Here is a 23928-nt window from a genome sequence, read left to right as displayed (position 1 = left end):
AAAAAATAATAATCGATTACCGTGTAAATCTGCTTGGTGCGTTTGGGGATGTAGCGAAGGGTTTTCCAGATCTCTTGTTTGCATTTGATCCTTCTTAACTACTTCTGTTACTTGCAGGCCTTATGTATCTGCCTTTATGACAGCCAGGGCTCATTGGCCATACATGGTTGAAGCATCCCTCCTGGTTGTTTATGACAGTGAAGTTCATTTGCAAACTGAATCATACAAATTCCTCAACTTTTAAATCTATCACTTTAGTGTTACTGATAGAATGGTGGGGTTGCTGTGTGGGGGGGGGGGGGGGGGGGGGGGGGGGGGGGGGGGGGTAACTGATTACATGTTAATAAAAAAAAAAAAAAAAAAAAAAAAAAAAAAAAAAAAAAAAAATTATATAATAATTGTTACTTGTGGGAAATTGAGTAAATGTCTTGACAGTTAACAACAGTAGAAGGGAAATCTGCCAAAAGAGAGAATTCATAAGTTTTTAACTTTGAAAATATTCTCCAATATTTTGATATTACTTATTTAAATTTCACGGTTAGCAATGGTCTAAGTCATTTCAGAAACTGAGTGTTTCTACCGGCCCAAAAGAGACCGTTTTTGTTTTTGGCCACTCCACAGCGTATGGAGTTCCCAAGATCAGGTTCGAGCCGTAGTCGTGGCCTGATTCCACTGTGCTGGGCTGGGGATCGAAAGTGCGTCCTAGTGCTGCAGAGATGCCACCAATCTCGTTGCACCACAGCGGGAACTCTGAAACCATTTTTGAAAGAAGTTATTTCAAAAGCTTTTTTTTTTTTTTTTTTTTAATTTTCTTGCCAGAATGACAGTGCAAACTCATCTTGTCATCTTTTTGGTTTGGGTTATGTTTGATCACCTCATATTTTTCCAAGTACTCTCGTGACACATAGGGAATGGAATCCCCCTGAGAGACTAAATTCTGCATGTACCATATTCTCTGAAGAGCTACAGCCCAGACTTTTTTTTGGAGCTATTGAGCCCCTTCGGTTTCTTCTGTGTTCCTTTTACAACCAGAAGCCAGTTTTTATCCCCTGTGATTGTACTCCCTACATTCAGTGCTATTCTTTTTTACAGCTATGACCATGAGTTAGTGTTTGGTGTCTCCATGAAGAACATGAATAAAGCCGAGAGGTTGACTTTTGGCGAATCTCTTATGACTCACGCCATGGCCTTCACTGCCGTCTCAGAGAAGGTATGACCCTCAGCGTGCCTACTCCAGTGTTTGCACAGATGGCTCCACATTGTCCTGCAGAGCTCCTTCAGAGTGGACATGATTTCTGTTAAAAGTTAGCTTCCAAGCAAGACATTGGACCCACCTCACTTGGGGTTTGGCTGCATGCTTAGAAGCAGTAAAAATAGGAACTTTCCCTGAGGAGCAGAATTTGGGTCAGCAGGGAGTAAGGAAGTAACTGCTTTTCTGTAACCTCTGGAAATTCTTGGTGTGAAAAGAGGTCAGCAAAGGAGCTGGGGAGAAGATAACTTCAGTTTAATAAGGAATTAAAATGTGCCCTGAAAGTGTTCATTATCTTGATGGCTTATGTTCAGTTCAGACTCACCTTCCTTTCATTCATTTGTCATTCAGATTCTTGTGCTGTAAAATGCCAATAGCAGTAATTTGTGGACTTCATGTCCATTACTGGATTTGTGCAGAGCTTCAAGAAATTAGATGTAAAGTATTTTGAATTTCCTATGAAATACTCTGACTAGTAATATCACTATTTCTAGGACACAGTGTTGGAAATAGAAACTACAGTTTTATCTTTCACAAATAAGCCTCCCCATGTCAAGGCTGTAGAATAGACATTTACTCCTGTGCTCAGGGATCATGGGCAACAGAAGACTGCAAACTGTTTTAATTCTTTACATCACAAGCAAAAATGTTCTTTCCCTAGTCTAATTATTGGAAAAAAGGTCACAGAATAACTACCTTGACATTAGAAGCTAAATAGTAGAAGAAGCTTTTCATAAAATGCTGTAAATAATGAAATAAAATACCATAGTAAATAAAACAATACAATACTACTAAAATACTTAAAATATGGGAGTCCTGTTTTGTAGCTCAGCAGATTACAAACCTGACTGGTATCCATGAGAATGCAGGTTCGATCCCTGGCCTCACTCAGTGGGTTAAGGATCCACATTTCTGTGGCTGTGGCGTAGGCCAGCAGCAGCAGCTCCAATTCGACCCCTAGCCTGTGAACTTCTTTATGCCACACCTGCAGCCCTAAAAATAAAATACTTAGAATAAAATGCTAAGTCTTTTCATGTTTATGTTTGGAACTGCTGTATTGTAAAGTTCACTGAATTTATAACTAAAGCTCCTTAAACTTTTAAACTATTTAGAGGATTATTAAAAGGGAAAACAGGAGTTCAGTGGTGGCACAGCGAGTAAGGATCCAGCATTGTCATTGCTGGTGTACAGGTTCAATCCTTGGCCCGAGAACTTCCGCATGCTGGAGGTGCAGCCAAAAAAAAAGGAAAACAGGAGTTCCTGTCGTGGCGCAGTGGTTAACAAACCCGACTAGGAACCATGAGGTTTCGGGTTCGGTCCCTGCCCTTGCTCAGTGGGTTAAGGATCCGGCGTTGCCGTGAGCTGCGGTGTAGGTTGCAGACGCGGCTCGGATCCCACGTTGCTGTGGCTCTGGTGTAGGCCAGTGGCTACAGCTCCAATTCAACCCCTAGCCTGGGAACCTCCATATACCGCGGGAGCAGCCCAAGAAATAGCAAAAAGACAAAAAAAAAAAAAAAAAAAAAAGGAAAGCAGGAGTTCCCATCGTGGCTCAGCAGTAACGAACCCATGAGGACTCGGGTTTGACCCCTGGCCTTACCCAGTGGATAAAGGATCTGGCTGGTTGTATCCAGCTGTGCAGACATGGCTCGGATCCTGCCTTGCTGTGGCTATAGTGTAGTTTGGCAGCTACAGCTCAGACTCAGCCCTAGCTTGGGAACTTCCATATGCTGTGGGTGTGGCCATTAAAAAAAAAAACAAAAACTAATTAAAAACCTTGCAATTTCCTAGAGAGTTTTGGCTTTTTATCGTTTTCCATCTCTTATATAGAGTGTTCATATTCTTCAGAAATAAAGATCTGACACTTCATGTCGTTTTCTCTGGAACTTCCATTCTTTAATTGGCATGGTTTATTAATATGCTGTTTTTTCCTCTGGGAAATGGAGCTGTATTACCTGTTAATGTTATAAAGCAGAATTAATGTTATTCAGCTAGGAGTTCCCATCGTGGCTCAATGGTTAACGAATCCAACCAGGAACCATGAGGTTGCGGGTTCGATCCCTGGCCTCGCTAAGTGGGTTAAGGATCCAGCGTTGCTGTGGCTGTGGTGTGTAATTAAGATTATATATAATTAAGCTGGAATTTTTATTGAGATTTTTATCTTCCTTCCACTTTGAGTTTTTGATGACTGTAAAACTAGTTTGCACTACATTTGAATGATAATGAGAGATAAAAGCTAATCATGTCTTCTGGGGTATTCTTTCTTGTTGCTGATTTCTTGGAATTCTTATGAGGGAGGTCCAGGTGTTATTCTATATTTGTAGACCATGCAGCTCAATCTAGGTCATGCAGGAATTCATTGGCAAAGAAAGGAAGAAGAAACATTTTCAGACTTATGATGACTTTGGGTAATATAGATTCTGACAGTGATATTTAAAAAGAAAGTAATGATGGACCACAGTGCAGGGAGTAGAAAACGAAAACATTTAATAAGCTAGCTCCGGAATGTATAGTTTATTGATGTGGTTTTGAAGGTACCTGAGACTAAGATTAAGGGGTAGTACAGATAGGGTGTTTTGTAACTTGTATGTTTGATCATTCATTCTGAGACTAAAAATTACTGAGATTCAAGAAAACCGTTAAGAGTAAAATCAAATCCCATGTAGATGAGACTCATACAGTTTTATGCAAGTGTGAGTTGACAGATGAAATCATTAGATAATTCAGGAGCCAGCTCGCTTCTCATGCTACAAAGATTTGTTTTGATGTCACCAAATGCCCTGGGTAAATATGAAAAAGTCTTTTCCCAAATGGAGCCTTCTTCTCCTCCGTCTCTGTGTCCCGTAATACAGATGATAAATGAAGGTTATCATGATGAGTCCCGTTGTCCCTTTAAGAAGATGAAAATGGAGCTTATTAATGACGGCAGAAGAGCAGAACTGCCTGGGTTTCGTTTTATGAGAATTGTCTTTCTTTTGCCTTGCCATTCAATCTCTCTTGTATTAAATTCAATATCTGTGTAACCGAATCAGCGAAAGAACACATTTGGAGAGTATCATTCCTTGGTTCCCCTAAGTAGAAAAGTAGGCAGTATAATGATGAGAATGAGTTTGTTTTCTTTTTTAAACTCTTGACTACATCTTAGAATCGTTTCTAAAATAAATACAGGGCATGCCTTTGCAGAGAATGCTCAGTAATTAAAAGTGAGAGCCCTTGGCTTCAGATGGTTTTCACTGCTTTTGGTACTTTAATAGTTTATTTTTCTTAGCCCACGGGTATTTCAATATGCTTATGTTCTGTACAGAATAGAATGTAAAGGAGAAAATAATATTTATTGCTTTGTTAGGTTTATTGCATTTTCACCCCAAGAGATTCAAACTCCACTTTAGTTGTATTGGAAGATATACAGCCCTAATTATGTATATCATTGCTGTATAGAGAAGGCTGTTTCTTCTGAGTGGCTGAATGAGAGCTAAAATTACATGACACCTCATCAGGAGGGATCTGGTTTCACACAATACCCTGTTATCCACTCTTTTGCAGGATGATCAGGAAGGTGCTTTCACGAAGTGGAGAGTGGAAAATTCGTGGGGTGAAGACCATGGCCACAAAGGTAAGCCTAACCTGGTAATACTAACTCAAGGTGACTGAGGTCTGCTCTCCTCTCTGCCTCCCAAGAGGTAAGGGAAGAAGCATGTGCTACAGTGGAACATTTTTATTTTTCTACAATTAGTTCCATTAACTAGACTATTTTGGAAAAAAATCTGAGGCTCTAGTTTGCCTCCAGGACCCCTATGGCCAGCATGGTGTGCCTGAACTCCCTAGTTGGCTCTGGGACCAGTATGTGCTGGCACTCATTCCAAACCACACTTATCCCACCAGACCACTTTCTACCAGAACCAGGCGGCCAGTAAGAAGTTCCCTTTGCTGAGACACTTAATATACAGCGTTTGGTACATTTTCATTTGCTGTACTAACTCTCTATAGAAAGTCAGAGGCCTTCTGATGGGAGAATGGGGTTGGCAAGAAACTTTAGACATTTATTGAAGACTCTTTAGAAGTTGTGAAGTCTAAAGATAAAAAGAATGCTTTGGTTGTCATTTAAAACACTTTTTCTGACAAATCAAAACCCAGGCAGAAGTCTTAAGTAAATTATAGTAATTAGGCTTTTTAAAAAATGCAAGTAATATATGAGTTGTAGAAAAATAAAATCTATAGCCAAAAGGAAAATAAAAATATTTAATAATCCTGCTACCCAGAGATCACCATTGATTAACCATTTAGGGTATATTCTTGCAAATCCTGAGATCATATTTTTTAAGACTGTTTTTCTTGATACATATAGTATATAAAAAAGCATTTTAAGGTGCTATTGTGCTTTAATTTTTAGGGTTTCAAACCAAAAAGTGGCAACTACTGTCGAATACTATGCATGTCATCACATCATGTATTTGCATGTGTGCTGTGTGTTGGTGACGTCTTGTAGCAGCTGTTTCCCAGAGTCCTTACCTTTAGCCGGTAGATTCTGGCTAGGAAGGACACATTAACCACAGCTTACTGGATTAGTTAGAAGACTGGGAGGAAGTAGGTAGTAGGGAATCCAGTGAGATACCCAGACACTTGCAATCAAACTTCAGCATATATCTCACTCAAGAGGAATCAGCCATAAATTTTCTTAAAAAAAACAAAAAAAAAAAACCACAGCGGAGTTCCCCTTGTGGTTCAGCAGACTAAGAATTGACCATAGTGTCTGTGAGGATGTGGGTTCAATCCTGGTTGACCTGGCATTGTCGCAAGCTCTGGCACAGGTCGCAGATGCAGCTTGGATGTGGTGTGGCTGTGGCTGTGGCGTAGGCAGCTCCAGTTTTGACCACTGGCCCCAGAATTTCTATATGCTGCAGGTATGGCCATAAAAAAGGAAAAAAAAAAACAAATAAAAATTTAAAACAACAAAATGAAAGAAAAAATAGAGATCTCAGCAACTCTTTGCCTGTTGTTTCTCTCTAAGTGAGAACCATTCCAACTAAGTTCTTTCGAGTGCAAGGATTTCTAAGTGTAAAAGGTGGAGGCAGGAGGGGTGTGGAGGCTTGGAAATGAGCAAATGGGGCTTCAGGAGTTTATATTTGAAAACTGCTGTCTTAGAAGAGCCTTGAGGAGAGTGGAGAATGCTGCGATTGAGTGGCACAGGCCTGTATGTGATGGCCAGCACCCGAAGGCCATTTAATCTATTCTTCCAAGTCTTTTCATCTCTCCATGAAATGATCCCTGGTGGATTTTGGCTACCTCTTCCAGGGATCTGCTTGAAACTCAGCACTCGTTGTTTATATGTAAACAGATATCAGCACGGTTAGTGCATCTCTGTTCATCATCAGAGATGATACATGTCCCCCTTCTGTGACTTGTTATTGTTCTCCAATTATGGGTACTTGCTAAATTACCTATTATGAATTAAAGTGCAACAAATTTTTTAATTGGTGGTTTCTTATAAGATGGGTTCATTTTGGAGTTCCTGTTGTGGCTCAGTGGTTAACAAATCCGACTAGGAACCATGAGGTTGCGGGTTCGATCCCTGGCCTTGCTCAGTGGATTAAGGACCCGGTGTTGCCATGAGCTGTGGTGTAGGTCACAGATGCGGCTTGGATCCCACATTGCTGTGGCTCTGGCGTAGGCCGGCGACTACAGCTCTGATTAGACCCCTAGCCTGGGAACCTCCATATGCCCCGAGAGTGGCCCAAGAAATGGCAAAAAGACATTAAAAAAAAAAGATGGATTCATTTTAAGACACAAAAACATTGGGATCGGGTAGAGATGGGTATACATACACCTTAACAAAGCTAGTGGAAAGATTAAAAATAAGCACCTTAGGGAGTTCCCGTCGTGGCGCAGTGGTTAACGAATCCGACTAGGAACCATGAGGTTGCGGGTTTGATCCCTGCCCTTGCTCAGTGGGTTAAGGATCCGGCGTTGCCGTGAGCTGTGGTATAGGTTGCAGACGTGGCTCGGATCCAGCGTTGCTGTGGCCCTGGTGTAGGCCAGTGGCTTCAGCTCCGATTGGACCCCTAGCCTGGAAACTTCCATATGCCGCGGGAGCGGCCCAAGAAATGCCAAAAAGACCAAAAAAAAAAAAAAAAAAAAAAAAGCACCTTAGAATTCCGTTATATATGTAGATTGATGATAGCTAAGAAACGAATGCAAGGGGAAAGCATGTCTTGAATTGGAAAGATTGGGTATTTGTAACGTTTTAAAACAAGATACTGCTTCAAGGAGTTCCCTGGTGGCACAGCCGGTTAAGGATCAGGTGTTGTCACTACTGTGACTTGGATTTGATCCTCAGCCTGAGAATTTCCGCATGCCACAGATATGGCCAGAAAAAAAAAAGATATTGCTTCAGATGAATTTCTGTAGCTTCTGTTTCATTTTTGGTCCCTGCAAATGGGTTTGTTATAAAGATTAGTGTCCAAGAAAGGGACTAAAGTTATGATTTATTTAGACTAGCCTTGACCCGTTGGCTATAAAGATTAGTGTCCAAGAAAGGGACTAAAGTTATGATTTATTTAGACTAGCCTTGACCCGTTGGCTTGTTTCTGAGATACTTTTTTTTTTTTTTTTTTTTTTTCTATTTCTTTGGGCCGCTCTTTTTTTTTCTATTTCTTTGGGCCGCTCCCACAGCACATGGAGGTTCCCAGGCTAGGGGTCCAATCGGAGCTGAAGCCACTGGCCTACACCAGAGCCACCAGCTATAGCAGGTGGCTATAGCTGCCAGCCTACACCAGAGCCACAGCAATGCAGGATCCGAGCCGCGTCTGCAACCTATACCACAGCTCACAGCAACACCAGATCCCCAACCCACTGAGCAAGGGCAGGGACCAAACCTGCAACCTCATGGTTCCTAGTCAGATTCGTTAACCACTGCGCCACGACAGGGGAACTCCTGAGATACTTTTCTATCTGTAACAGTCACTTGAGTTTGTAGATTATAGTGATAGCCATTTAAGAGAGGATAAACACTTGTAAAGTCAGGCAAATGTTCTATGTTTTGTGTAGTCTGAGTTATTATCTTTATTACTTTGACCCTAAATACCTTCTCTTAAAGAGGATTCTAGGCCACTTTGCTAATTTTTTTTTTCCCCATTCAACTGTACCTCTTTACTCCTAACTCAGTAAAAGTTTTGTTTGTACTGACATACTCCATTATTATGTTGAGAGGGCTGGGGTCTTAATGGCTATGGTCTGCCTATAAGCCTGCCTAGTGAAACCTGCAGGTGGCTAATTAAAATTAAACTTTTTTGTTGTTCTGGAATAACTGAAACGCCCGAGATTTTACAGAGCAAAGCATTACAGTAGAGCCAAAAGATAAGAAATTGAACTAAGTGGGAGTAGGGAATAGTTCATTCAATGCCAAAATAAATTACTCTCATGTGTTTCTTGGTAATGTTCTTTCCTACTTAACAGGAAGGAAGGAAAGAAAACATGATCTAATTTAATTGGCACACTTGGCCTGACCTTAAGGGAGTGCATAGCATGTTATTATGCTGGCGACATGTGTTTACCCCAGCAGGACCCTCCCATCTGCCATGCCTAAGAGAGAGCTTCTTTTGTGCTCTCTCCGGAGACATGACAGCCTTAAACAGCATTGCTGGGATTTTGTTTCTGTGGATAGCATTGTTTTGTTTTGTTTTTTCTTTTTTTTGTCTTTTTTAGGGCCACACCCATAGCACATGGAAGCTCCTAGGCTAGGGATTGAATCAGAGCTGTAGCTGCTGGCCTGTGCCACAGCTCATGGCAACCCTGGATCCTTAACACACTGAGCGAGGCCAGGGATCGAACGCATATCCTCGTGAATACCAGTCAGGTTCATTACCGCTGAGCCACATTGGGAACTCCTCTGTAGATAACGTTGTTGATGGGTTGTTACCATTCTCTTTGGGATTTCTTTTGTTAAGATTGATGGTTTTTCAAAAAAGCCATGTTAAGAATACAGGCTGGAGGTAAACAGAGCAGAGATACCTGGGCAGGTGGCCTTTTCCCTCTGCCCATTTCTGGCTTTGGTCTTCTCCATTGGGCACATTCATGGCCCAGAGACTACTAACTAAATCAAATGATCTGTTTCCCAACGTGGACAAATACTAGCTCTGACTGCAAGAGACATATTTTGTCTTATTGAGCTCATTGGGTTACTTCATATTGCTGAGAGCTAGTATTCTGGTGGGCTGGACTGAAAATTAGATGCATATCTAAGATGGGGTGCAGCCAACATGGCTTTCTTTACTGCCTTGCTTCTTGAAATATTTGACTGCATTTTGTACCTTGTTTATGGATCATGTTAGAAATGAATTTCATAGTTGAATGAGGGAATAGACTTTGAGACTTACTGCATTCTCTTTCATTTTGAAAAGTTGATAGTCTTGTCGAAGTCTAATTGTAAAATGCTCAAGAATTTTAAATAAGCGAAATAACCTACAGTGCTTCTCACTCTTAGTCAGAAATTTATCTGAGAAGAGAATAATCTTTAAACCAAATCTACTGACAGGTCTGCTAGCTAATAAGTGGTAGAGCCAGAATTATAATTCAGGCAGTCTGACATTAGAGCCTGTTTTCTTAACCAGTGAACTGGGCTTCCTCTGAGCTTCTCTTTTCTAGGAGCATCTGATTGACTCATGGAAATGACAGACTGATGCATGATCTTGGAAACCAGCAACTAGTGACTAAGGGGGCATATAACTTGTATAAAGTATCTGGAGATGAGAAAATGTCTGATATCATAAAAAAGGGCTTTTATTTATTTATGTATTTATTATTATTATTATTTTTTTTTTTTTTTTTGTCTTTTTGCTTTTTGTGGGCCGCTTCCCACGGCATATGGAGGTTCCCAGGCTAGGGGTCTAATCAGAGCTGTAGCCGCCGGCCTATGCCAGAGCCACAGCAATGCGGGATCGGAGCCTCATCTGTGATCTACACCACAGCTCACGGGAACACTGGGTCCTTAACCCACTGAGCAAGGCCAGGGACTGAACCCGTAACCTCATGGTTCCTAGTCGGATTCGTTAACCACTGTGCCACGACGAGAACTCACAGAAAAAAAGGGCTTTTAGAGCACCGTTTATGTCTGGGGATCTGAATAAGGAGGAAGGGATGGAACATTTTATGAATGGTTTGTATCCAGAGTTAGCACACTGTGAATTGGGCAAATAAAAAACTGGATGTAGCTACCGAGCATTTCCCAAGAGTTATTTTGTTCATGCTGTTTTATAACATGTTTTTTTTGGGGGGGGGGTTCTTAACTTTTTTAGCATGGACTGTTTCAGGTATATGTAACCAGAATACTATTAAGGAATCTCCCACGTGCCCATCACCCAGCATCAGTAGTTATCAATATTTTACTGCATATAATAAAGTGTTTATCATCAGTAAATTAAATTTTGGATGGTTCTCCTTAATGAACCAGTCTTATTATAGAACTTCTATGATTGATTCACTTAGTCATGAGATGGTATCCCAGTTCTAAAGGCTAATACATCAGAGCTCTAAAGAACAGTACAGTTTTTAATGCTTGTTTAGCCTAGTTTCCTGATATGTTAAATATCACACCTTTTTAGTGAGGTTGGGGGAATACTATTTTCTAACTTTGCAGTGATCATGAAAAGAAAATCTTATCTTTTAGAAATTTTGTTTAAGGAGTTCCTGTTGTGGCTCAGCGGTGACAAACCTGACTAGCATCCATGAGGATGTGGGTTCGATCCCTGGCTTCACTCAGTGGGTCAGGGAACTGGCCTTGCCATGAGCTGTGGTGTAGGTCACAGACTTGGCTCAGATCTGGTGTTACTGTGGCCATGGTGTAGGCCGGCAGCTGCAGCTCCGATAAGACCCCTAGCCTGGGAACCTCCATATGCCACGGGTGCAGCTGTAAAAACACCAAAAAAAAAAAAAATTTTTTTTACGTTTTCATGTTGTACCAAGATTAGTTTTTCATTTTTCAAATTGCTTTTGTGCCTTTCAACTTCAACTTTAAAGCTGTTCTTTACCCACATTCTTCATCTTTCCTTACAAATAAGCCTTTAGGTTCCTGATTTCATTTTAGTAAAATTTCCAGACTTCCTCCTAAAAGGGAGTCTCTTGATGATTTCAGTTAAAGAGGCTTTGGCATGTTAGCGATTAATCTGGAAAGGAATTTATGTGGCTGATTCATGTTACATCTGGGCTTGTGCCGCTTCCTATAAACCAAAAGCATGGCCTTTAACTGCCTCACCATGTGATTTTGGGAACAGTATGTCCAAAGCTACACACAGATTCATTATATCCTTCATGTAATGTTAGGGGATGGAACCAAGGGAGATAGTTGATAGCACATTTCTCTATCAGTAACATGGATAATTAGTGTTGCCTTATGAGGTCCTATAGTTTATATATAGTCATCAAATGAAATGATACATGAAAGTGTTTTCAGACTGTTATGTATCTCTAAAGGGTTTAATAAATAGACCATAAATCTGTACTGGTACTCAGGACATATAATTCATAGCATCTTGCTTCGTTAAGAATTCAGTTTGCTGATGTATTTATGGTTTTTTTTTCCCTCATTGAGTCAGGTAGAGTAACTGGAGAGCAGGAGTATAACCATGTTCTGTGTGAAAAAACTACAACATACTGAGAGGTTTGACTTAGGTTGCCCAATGTCAGAGATAGAATTGGGATTCAGATTTCTTAATTTGACATGGGCAACTTCCCTAAGAATATATATTACCTGTAAAAAATAGACAATTATTTGCAGATTAGTGTGAGATTTACTTTGGATTCCTAGCACACACAAAAAATGTAAATTTCAGATAGCATTGAACTGAACTTGCTAAAATAAGAGAACATTATATGGGCTAAAAGCAGAGGCTCCTGGTTTCCTGTAAAGGAGCAAGACCTCAGGATTTTCGTGTCTCTCCAGGCTTGGGAAAGGGGCTGCTACCTTCGAATTCAGGTGTCTGAGTTCTTTCAGAGGGACGCCTCATCTTCCGTCTTCATTAACCAACGACCCTGCACGACTCGAGCTGAAAGATAGTGCGCGTGAGTGGAGCAGAGGCAGTCCTTGCTCTCAGATTGATGTGTGTGCCCAGGAGAGGGCTGCCGTTTGTGAGAGGGGGACAAGCTATGGAACAGAGGCTCCCCCAACCTGCAAGCAGGCCTCGGTTTCAGGGAGCAGTCCCTTCACATTTAGCATAGATTTGTGTGTGTGTGTGTGTGTGTGTGTGTGTGTGTGTTTGCTTTCTCCTGTAGAGAGGATCTGTCCTTCTCACCAGACTGTGTTTGTGTTGCTTTGAGAAGGATAGAGGTTAAGCACAAAACCTGGAGCCAGATGCCTGGGGACACATCCTGGCAGTCCCACCTATTGGCTGTGTAGCCTTGGTCACGGTTTTAAACCTTTCTAAGCCTTGGTTTTCTCATTTGTAAAACGAGGACAATAACTGCACCTCCCTCGCAGGGATGTCGTGAGCACCATGCCGGGCGTATAAGAAGAGCACGACGATCTCAGCTCTCGTTGTGAATGTTTTCTGCAGATGGATGAGGGCAGGAGAACAAGAGCAAAAGGCGCCTTAATCCTTCCCTCTGGAAGAGGGCTGTCTACCTTGCCCGCAGTTCTAGCATGGGGTCTCTAAGAATGTAGGACCCTGGTGTGACTGTTGGGCCACATGGCCAGTTTGCTGCATGGATAACTTGTCATGTGGGTTTAGTTTCAGGAGAGAAAGCAGTGGTGGTGCATAAACCTGGTGCTGAGGAAAACCCATTAGCAATAGCATCACCTCACGTCTGTTGACAGGATGCAGGGAACTGTGCACAGGCTGTGGTGGAATGAACGTCTCTGACCCTCAGAGGAGTTTATACTTACTCACCTGCGACACAAGAAGGAGATTTGAAGAAGGCTGAGATGTGACAGAAGTGGCATTCATGGTGTGCTCCTCAGACTGTAAGATATGGGATAAGTAGACTGAGCAAAGCAAGAGAAGGGACAATTTTTCCAAACAGGCAGATGACAGCAAAAGAGCCAGGGAGAGCCCCTTAGTGGAGAGACAGTAGAAAGACATTGAAGCTGAGGGGCCAGAAGTCATGGGACTGGGTGAGGGCAGGCAGAACATGGTGGTGAATAGTGCTGCAGCAGGCAGCCAGAAAATGAGTCAAGGGAGAGGCTTTGGGGTTGGGCTTTTAAAAGGCAGGTTTTTGGAGTTCCCGTTGTGGCGCAGTGGTTAACGAATCCGACTAGGAACCATGAGGTTGCGGGTTCGGTCCCTACCCTTGCTCAGTGGGTTAACGATCCGGCGCTGCCGTGAGCTGCGGTGTAGGTTGCAGACACGGCTCGGATCCTGCGTTGCTGTGGCTCTGGCGTAGGCCGGTGGCTACTGCTCCGATATTAGGCCAGTGGCTACAGCTCCATATGCAGTGGGAGCGGCCCAAGAAAAAGCAAAAAAAAGGCAGGTCTTTGGAAACTTGAGAAGCGGTGAGGGTAGAAGCCCAACTGTGCTGTTAAGGCCACAGAAGACATTTTGTACTTGATTCCTTCAGATGCTTGTAGTTGGGGGCGGGGAGGAGGGGAGTTGACCTGGGACAATGGAGGCTGTAAATCTGTCTCTGTTTGGTGTTGTTTTATTGATTATGAGAACAAATACATAGGACACAAACATGAGAGTAAATGCAAAAGGGGATAAGCTACAAGAGTGATGTGAGTGATTGCAACTGGTGAGGCTCCTTCAGGATTCTTCCAGGAGTGAGTAGAGTTTTAGGAAAGATGTTAGGGTTGTGGCTTTTGGGGAAAGGAAGAAGTGGGAGGCCAGCCAAGGGAAGGGAAGCTCTTGACCTCGTGCTTCAGGCAGGCCTAAGGCGTGGCCCTAGGAAATAATATGGCCTCCGTTCATGGAGCCTTTTTTTTTTTTTTTTTTTTTTTTTTTAAGACCACATTTGCAGCGTATGGAAGTCTCCAGGCTAGAGGTCAAATCGGAGCTTTAGCTGCCGGCCTACGCGCCACAGCCACAGCAGCACAGATCCGAGCCATGTCTGCGACCCACACCACAGCTCACGGCAACGCCGGATTCTTAACCCACTGAGCGAGGCCAGGGATCAAACCTGCAACCTCATGGTTCCTAGTCAGATTCTTTCCAGCTGTGCCACTATGGGAACTCCCGTCCATGGAGCTTTTGAGGAATGATCACAAAGCAGGCTTTGCCTGAAACAAATAGGAGTAGTGATGTTTGGGGTTAGAGAAAAGTCATTGAGTTTTGGTGAGAAAACACACCCCTGAATGACACCCAAGTTTGTGTTTTCTCCTCCTGTCCCACATCAGAGAACTTGGCAGAATTTTGTATGATCGCAGACTTGTTGGATGGTGCTCATGGTCCAGGGAAACAGCAAGTCTGACTGGTTGGTGTGTTGCCTTCTCTCCTTAGCCCAGAGGTGGACAGGCGTCTTCTGGACTCTGGCAGAGGCGCTTCCTCAGGAAGTATGCGCTACTGCTGGCTGAACTTTGTTGTGCTTTAATGATTGAAAAAAATAAAACCCACAAACCAAAACAACTCTCTTTCCCAACCACATTTTCCACTCTGCCTTCTTGCCAAGGAAACGGAATCTTCTCCGGCCCTTGTTTTTGAAAGAGGCCACAGGTAATATCCAGCTCTGACAGTTTCCCTTCTCTTACACAGAGGAAGCTGAATATGTCCTCACCACAGAGCCAGACTGCTGTGTTTACTCTGTAGGAAAGGAAGCCTCTCCTCAGATCGCTGTACAGATGTCTGTCTCCTAAATGGTGTTTTCTTTTTTTTTTTTAAACATCCAGCCCATCCTGTTCTCTGTCCTTCTACATAAATTCTCTTAGACCACATGACATCTCTTTGATTTAAAGAAAATAAATACTTCATAAATGGACCCCTCAAAAATTGGACCCCTGGCTATGGGCATGGGACGTGTGAGCAGATAGAATTGGTTCCAGAGAGGTGCCTGAGCTGGATTACACAGTTATCTGTTGCCAAAGCTGTAACTGACTACCTGCCACTCTCTTGCCACTGTATACTCTTTTGAAGGACACTAAGCCCCATGGAAAAGACTGAATTTGGAGTTAAGACCTAGATTTGAGTATAGGCTTTACTTCCTGGCTTTGTGACTTTAAAAAACTCATCCCAGCCCTGCCTGCCTCATAGTGTTGATGTGAGGGTTAGAATCAAAACAAAGATAGGTCAGAGTTCCTGTTGTGGCTCAGTGGATTACGAATCTGACTAGTATCCATAAGGATGCAGGTTCAATCCCTGGCCTCGCTCAGTGGGTTAAGGATCTGGCGTTGCAGTGAGCAGTGGTGTAGGTCAGAGACAAGGCTCAGATCCTACATTGCTGTGACTGTGGTGTAGGCTGGCAGTTGCAGCTCCAATTTGACCCCTAACTTTCATATGCAGTAGGTGTGGCCCTAGAAAGAAAAAAACAAACCAAATAACTGGCATAGTTGATATAAAATTGTATTTTGAAGGCTATGCTCCCTACAGATGTTTGTGTGTATGTTTGTTTTATTTTGCTTTCTAAGGTGCAATTCTTTTAATAAATGATAAAATTTGGAGTTCCTATTGTGGCTCAGTGGATTAAGAACTCAACACAGTGTCCATGCAGATGCGGGCCTCACTCATTGGGTTAGGGATCCGGCATTGCTGCAAGCTGTGGCATAGGCCCCAGCTGCAGCTCAGATCTGATGTGGCTCTGGCTGTGGCTGTGTTAGGCCTCAGCTACAGCTCCAATTCGACCCCTAGCCCAGAACTCTCATGTGCCACAGGATCAGCCCTAAAAAGAAAAAAAATTAAAAATTAAATAAATAAAATTACATTGTTCCAAAAAAAAGTATATAAAGAGCAATCTTCTCCCTGGCTGTCACCTTTTCTACTGCTTTCTCCTCCCCTTTTTCCAGGTTGCTATTTCTTTCTTTCTTTTTCTTTTCTTTTTTTTTGTCTTTTGTTGTTGTTGCTATTTCTTGGGCTGCTCCTGCGGCATATGGAGGTTCCCAGGCTAGGGGTTGAATTGGAGCTGTAGCCACCGGCCTACGCCAGAGCCACAGCAACGCTGGATCCGAGCCACGTCTGCAACCTACACCACAGCTCACGGCAACGCCGGATTGTTAACCCACTGAGCAAGGGCAGGGACCGAACCCGCAACCTCATGGTTCCTAGTCGGATTCGTTAACCATTGCACCACGACGGGAACTCCCTTTTTTTTTTTTTTTTTTTTTTGTCTTTTTCTAGGGCTGCTCCAGTAGCATATGGAGGTTCCCAGGCTAGGGGTCTAATTGGAGCTGTAGCCACCGGCCTACGCCAGAGCCACAGCAACGCGGGATCCAAGCCGTGTCTGTGACCTACAGCACAGCTTAACGGCAATGCCAGATCCTCAACCCACTGAGCAAGGCCAGGGATCGAACCTGCAACCACATGGTTCCTAGTCAGATTCGTTAACCCCTGCGCCACAACGGGAACTCCCCAGGTTACTGTTTCTATTCATTTCTGCATTAGGGCCCCAAAGGTGGCTTTAGTGATCCCCTGCTCTGACTCTCGCTCTCCCTTCACTTAATAGCGTGTTTTGGAGCCCCAGCAATGCATTTTCACAGCAGTACAGCTTCATTATCTTCCATTGCCTGGATGTACCAGTTTAACCAACCAGTTCCCTTACTAGTGGAACTTGGGTTCTTTCCAGGCTTTGGTTATGACAAACGATATTGCAGTGAATTAATCTTGTGCAATGCTTAGAACATTGCCTGACACGTAGTAAGAGCTGAATAAGTATTAGCTGTTACTGTGCATAAATAAATACAGTGTGCATGTGAGTACTGTGTGTCTGTAGGATGAAGTCCCAGAAATGGCATTGCTTAGTGAAGAGGGTAAATGCATGTGAATTTTTTCTAGATTGCTAAATTCCATTCCGTAGGAATTGTGTCATTTTGTACAATTGCAGCATACTCTTCTACAAATGTAAGGTGTTAGAGCTTGCTTTAAACAGTGGGTAACCAACAGAAGTGGTTGACAGATTGTTACTACTTAATTACCTGTTGAAATTGTGTGTTTTCTTAGCTGGGCACTAGACTGTGCCAAGGCCTTAGTGAGTGGGGGGGTTTTCATTGATATTGTGTTTCTTATATTTTCTTACCACTTACCCTGTTTCTTTCTTTTTTTAAATGTAGTAGCAGAAAAATGCTTATAAGCCTAATGAAAAAATTAGAAGCCATAAAGGAAAAGATTGATAAATTTGACTTCATAAAAATAAAAAATTTTAGTAGACTAGAAAAACATTTCATCAACTAAATTAGAAGACAAATTACATAATAGGAAAAAATATTTGCGATTATTATAATACATTAATATAGAGAGCGCTATTACTGATCACTGTGAAAATGGCAAACACACCAGTTAAAATTAGGCAGAGGTCCTAAACAGACTTTTTACAAAAGAAAACTATAAATAAGCAGACAAACAGAGAAGAGTTCAAATTGGACCCAAAAGAAAGGTGTAATTATATATGCCCAGTTTTGAGAGGTTTTTTGTTTTGTTTTTTGCTGTTTAGGACCTCCACAACTCCTGCAACTTTCTTTTACTTTAAACAGTGGGTAACCAACAGAAGTGGTTGACAGATTGTTACTACTTAATTACCTACTTAATTACCTACTAATTAATGTTCTGTGAAGTGGTTTCTCACAATTTATTAGGAAATTTGAAATATCAGACAAGTGCCAGTGAGGTTTTTGCTTTCCTTTCCGGGAGCTTTTCTTCAGCCTTGAGTTACCAAGCATCAGGTGAAAGATGGACAGTGACTTAAAGAGGCCTCAGTTGTCCAGCTTCCACAGGTCTGTGCTGCCAGACAGATCCATCATAGCAGAACAGATAGTTTGATTTTGTCATACTTTTTTTTTAAATAGGGGGAAAAAATTTTTTTTAACTACAAATAGTTTTTTAGGGAGGTGAAATAATGCATGGAACAAAGCAAAAAAGATATCCAGTTCATAAGTGATAATACACTTATCACCCTAATTTGAAAGACTTAAGTCTGAGAGGCTTAAAACTTAGATCTTTGGTAGGATTTCAGCAAACTTTTTTCTTAGGTTCTTCTTGAATTTAAAGTTCTTTTTTTTAACAGATCCATTCAAAACTCTTCTGTTTCTGGGTGAAGAGTTTTGACTTAACCTGTCCAGAGCTGTATCCACAGACACTGGTTTTCCCTTGATAGACCAATACTGCCCTTTCTCTGAAATACAGAAACATGGCCAGTGTCTTTGAGGGACTGTTCACTTATTTTATTTCTTCCTCATTGCATGTAAACAAGACATTAAAGTTTAAACAAAATTTAATTTCACCTTAGTTCCTAAAGCTGACTTTCTTTATCCATCTGTCTGTTTATTTCCCTAAATGCAGCCTTGGGATCTTTGGAGCAGATTTCTGTTTTCTTTTCTTTTTTCTTGGGGAGTGCTCGTTTCTAGTGGCCAGAGCACATAAGGGCTCAAAGCTGCAGCTTTCTTTAGATCAGAATGGCCACTTTCATCCTGCCGGAGCGGCTGCTTCGCTGTTCCTCTTCACAGCCCTCACTTGGGCTTCAGACATACTGATCCTAATCTTCTCAGTCAAACTCCAGGACAGGCAGTAACAACAGTTAAAGCAGCCGCAACTTCATTATCTACTCAGGGTGCAATTATTTGGCAGCCACAAAGACTGTGAGGTTTTTGTGGGCCCCCAAAGAACTCATATCCTGAAGAGAGAGACTAATCAAGGCAGGTCCTCTTGGCAGGGACACTGAAAGGGTGGATTACAACTGATAGGAGTTTTAATTTGTGAGGACTTGATCTGATCGCCTGCTTTTGGAACAAGATAGGGTAGATGTACTTATTGTCCATTTTCTCTGGGCAGTCTTTGAAGACTCATTTGATTGTGTGATGATAGTATTGTCATAAGGACACAGAACTTTATTACATGGTATCTGCCTCTGTCTTTCACCTGCCTCACTGCCCCGAGCTACTCTAAGGATTTGTTCAGCGGGCATTAGGCTGAGGGCAAGGATGCCTAGTGTCTCAAGTGCTGTAGTATTTCAAAGCCTGGTCTCCTGCCCACCGAAAGCTCCTCTTCAGCAAAGCAGATGCTGGCCCTCTCAGGAAGCACTCACTCAGGATGCAGCCAGAAGTGGTACTGGTCGGCCCTTCAGTGGACCAAGCTTTGGCTGCCGGGACTTTAGTGGCAGTAGGTGACGGTAGGGACCAGGGGCTTTGGAAGAGCGCAGGCTGCAGCGTTGTCTGTGTTCTTCTTCCCTGTATCTGCTGTTGAGAAAGGAGCAGCGGATCAGGAGGCTGCCATCATGAGAGCTTCATCAGGGTCTGACTTGTGCGCTTTCCCCGTGGGTTTCTGGCGAGGGTGGATGTGCGGTGCCAGGTCAGTGCGAGCCGTCTCTGCTGTCAGTGGGACGAGCAGAATCAGGCAGAGCTGAGCTCCCCCACGCAGTTCTTTTCAGGTTAAGTCATGTCTTCTGTCACACCATTTAGCTTATAAAAATAGACTTACTATCATGTTGCCTTTTAATTATTTAAATCAGTCTTGCTTTTTGAGAGCAGTTCTCAGAGAACGGTCTGAGGACCCCTGCCAAGCCCTGGGACCCTTTTTGAGCATCTGCAAGGTCTTCCTGCTCCAACAACGTATCTGTGTGAGGCCAGATGTGCATCATCTGCTTCATCCAGAACAACAGATTGAACACAAAAGCAGATACAGGCACACTCAGCTGTCTTCTCAATTGTAACATAATGCCACTTTCCCAACCAGTTTACTTTGTTTTGGAGTCTGTCATTATTTTTTCCTAAAAATATGTATATTCATGGTTTCTAATTCTTCTTTGTGAATGAATCAGTATTTTTAACTTTCTGTTTTAATTTCTAATATGGTAAATACAGTAAATAACCTACATAAACAACTTTTGGGAGCGTCTTCAATAGTTTTAAGTGTACAGGGTTTTTGTTGTTGTTTGTTGGTTTTTTGGTTGTTTTGGCCACACCCGTGGCATACAGAAGTTCCAGGGCCAGGGATGGAACCCACACCACAACAGCCACCCAAACCACAGCAGTGACAACGCCAGATCTTTAACACGCTGCACCACCAGGGAACTCCTCAAGTGTAAAGTCTTTGATCCTGGGGTTAAGAAGTTTGAGAACCAGGGTTCTAGAGGACCACCTTAAGAGAAATAGCTGTATCGCCTCCCTTTTCCTTGGTCTCGTGTGGTGGGAAATGACATGACACAGACCTAGAACTGCGTCAACACTTTGAGGTAAAAACAGCTCGTGTCTAGTATAGGGACGGCACTAGGTAGAAGATGATGATGGAGATGAAGGTTGCTGGTTCCTGGGAATCCTCGGGTGTCTGGGTGCACACATTCCCCGCGTGCAGGTATCCATGTTTGTCCTCTGTTCCCTCCCAGGTCCATTCTTGTTTTAAACACACATGCTTTCATCCCTTGCTTTAATTTTGCTCTTACTTAGCAGCAGCTCAGGTGAAGCATTTTTCCCCCTGTTAAAGTTAGTTGGAGTTATGTTCTTAAAGAGGAATTTGTGTTTTCCTAGTGGAGCCTGAGATGCAGTCTCCCTGATGGGAAGAGGCAGGTTTCTAGGATAAATGCCTGATAACACCACACTTGTCTCAGCTAAGCTCTCAATCGAGAGTGTTAGTTCAGCTCTGCCCCTCTGCAGTCCCACCACTGGAGAGATCCGTAAGTCCCAGGGCCTCCTTAGTGAGGAATACAGGCCGAGCAGGTGTCTCATCTTCGGTTCTGCCTGGTCCTCACTACAGATTTCCTCCTGAGAAAACAAGGACTCACAGTATCATCTGCAAATCAATGACTACCTGGGAATGATGCGCTGGCCCCATCAGCACCTGCCTAGTGGCTTAGCTGGTTACTGTAGGAATTTACGATAGAGAGGAAGAAAGGAAAACAGCCAGTGATGCCGAGAAAGGTGGGTAGAGTAAGAATCAAACTGGTATGCTTGCCCTTCTGACCCTGGAGGTTAATCCCCTAGGTATGGCTGTGTGAACAGCAGACATTTCCACCTGCCTTCTAGGGTCATCGACCCACCTTCAGTGAGGCACCTGGCAGTGCAGTAGCACAGGATCTGGTAGCAGCCTTAGGGCCAAGGCCCAGCTCTGACCTTTCCATGTGACCTGGGCACATCACTTAGTTACTCTGCCCCAGTTTTCTAATTGCTAAAAATACGGTCATGCTGCCCTGTCTGCATCCCAGGATTGAAGACTTTGCTAGACTAAATGAGATCATAGATGGGAAAGCTGAAGAGCAGGTACAAATGTTAGTTTTGTGAAAAGCTTTTTGAACAGTGCCAGTAGGGTTTCTGCTCTTTGCCCTTTGCCCTCTGGACTCATGAGGCTTCTATTCTTTTCTCCAGGTTACCTGTGCATGACAGATGAGTGGTTCTCTGAATATGTCTACGAAGTGGTGGTGGACAAGAAGCATGTCCCCGAAGAGGTGCTAGCTGTACTAGAGCAGGAACCCATTGTCCTGCCAGCCTGGGACCCCATGGGCGCTTTGGCCGAGTGATATTGCCTCCAGCTTTTCCGCCTCCCATGGGACCTGAAGTAGCTACAAAGGACAGATCCAGGGACTGAAGCCAAAGTTACACAGGTGACTGTGTGTTCCCACAGGACACAGTCAGACTCTTGGATTTCTCCTCCAGGAACCTCTTTGGGGAAGTGTGCTTTATGCGGAAACAAAATACTCTTTAAGAAAAAAAGGGAAAGATCAGGTCATACCGTCTACTCTCCTCATCTCCAACAGCTCAGGATCTCTTAGCGTTTCAATCAGATGGCATTGTTTGTCTTAACTCTGTCCGAAAGGTTTGGTTCAGTGTCTGTTTTCATAAGGCGGGAGAGGATGAGCAATTGAGGTGTGTGGAGAGAAAGTGGACCTAGTGTTCCTTGTTCCTAGAGTAGAATAGGGGGAGGGTGCCCTAATCTTGAGCTCTCGAAACTGCATGCTGCCTGACAGTACCACTGTCCCTCCTAGATGGCAGTCTCTGAGGTCAGTGTTTTCAAGGTAATTTTTTGCGCCTCTTGATAGCCCAGGAGTGGGAGGTTGATCGAAACTGACATGATTCCTTCCTGTTGTTCTGAACTGTGGGGAACACAGCTTTACTCGATGCAGGGTTAGGGAGAGGCTTAGAGAAAGTGGGTGAGAGAACAACCAAAACCTTATCATGATCTGCATCATAATCATTAGGGGGAGCTCTCACCAAACAGTTTAACTTCTCCCTCTGGAATTGGGAGTTGGGTGGGCATGAAAAGGAGATATCCGTTCTTTCTGACAACTAGATGGTGCTGAGAAGCTTTTGAATAAAACACTTTGCTAAATGAGAGTAAGTTGGCTTATTTGATCCAAGAAGTGTGTGTTTATTTAGCTGCGAAGGAAAACAACCACATGGCTTGTGTTCTTAAAAGTGAAACCACCAGCAAAATGAGTAAGGGCCTCCCTGCTTTGGCTTCTCCGTGGGATATATGATGCTTCCCAGCCTGTGCTGATCCTCACTGGCTTCTGCACAGGGCTTCCAGGCACCGACTTTAGGAGGGCTTGTGCTCCTTCCATTTAACCATTCTTTCACCAAGATCCAGGGTCACCGCGAGGGTGGGAAGTAAGGCTCTGCTGGGTCCAGCCCTAGAATGGGCTGAAGAGTATTTTACTAAGACTGGGTCTCCCTTTCACTGAAAGCAAATCAGCACAGCACCCTAATCAACGTTTCCATCAAGGCCTGAGTTCCCTACCTTTCAGGCTGTCCACGAATCTTCTCAGTCCTAGCATGGAATATTGTTTGTCACAGCACTATCCAGGATTAATCAGTGTTTACAATATTCTAGTAATCCTGTTCCAAGCAGGAGAAATCCATTTCTAGACACATCATGGTGAAACAAACCCCAGAACAGATCTTAAAAGCTTAAAAGCATCCAGGAAAGAAATACTAGATTGACAGCTGACTTCTCATCAGCAACTATATATGCCAGAAGACTGTGAAGTATATCTTCAAAGTACAATTAGAAATTAACGGTGAACCTAGAGTTCCTTACTGAGTGAAACTTTTTTAAGAAGAAGGGTGAAATAAAAGACATTTTCAGTCAAAAACTGTTGCCCAACCAGAGCAATAGTGATCTAACAGAAGATCTGAAATTCAACAAAGAATGTCAGGTCAAAGAAAGTGATGAAGGGAGTTCCTGAGGTGGCATAGTGGGTTAAGAACCTGACTAGAGCAGCTTGGTCACTCTGGAGGCACAGGTTCAGTCTCCTGCCAGGTTCAGTGGGTTAAAATATCCAGCCCTGCCACAGCTGTGGTGTAGGTCACAGCTATGGCTCAGATTCAGTCCCTAGCCCAGAAACTTCTATGTGCCATGGGTTCAACCATTAAAAAAGAGAAGAAAGAAAGGAGTTCCCGTCATGACTTAGCAGTTAGCGAACCCAGCTAACATCCATGAGAATGTGGGATCCCTGGCCTCGCTCAGTGGGTTAAGGATCCGGCATTGCCATGAGCTGTGGTGTAGGTTGCAGACGTGGCTTGGATCCCATGTTGCTGTGGCTCTGGTGTAGGCCGGCGGCTGCAGCTCCAATTGGACCCCTAGCCTGGGAACCTCCATATGCCGCAGGTACAGCCCTAGAAAAACAGAAAGACA

The 23928-nt window shown here is 43.2% G+C and overlaps 1 protein-coding gene across 1 annotated transcript in view; it reads left to right on the top strand.

Annotated features, from left to right (window-relative positions):
- The window catches only part of BLMH (bleomycin hydrolase), a 51141-nt gene extending 28515 nt beyond the window's left edge, over positions 1–22626 (top strand). Inside the window, 3 exon segments of the mRNA XM_021067523.1 lie at positions 1093–1210; positions 4790–4859; positions 21663–22626. Coding sequence (XP_020923182.1) covers positions 1093–1210; positions 4790–4859; positions 21663–21814 — 340 coding nt within the window. The 3' untranslated portion in view covers positions 21815–22626.

The sequence above is a fragment of the Sus scrofa genome, chromosome 12 (assembly GCF_000003025.6).
Source record: "Sus scrofa isolate TJ Tabasco breed Duroc chromosome 12, Sscrofa11.1, whole genome shotgun sequence".
Classification (NCBI taxonomy): Eukaryota; Metazoa; Chordata; class Mammalia; order Artiodactyla; family Suidae; genus Sus; species Sus scrofa.
Note: the sequence above shows the minus strand (reverse complement) of the source record. Positions and strands in the feature narration are given on the sequence as shown.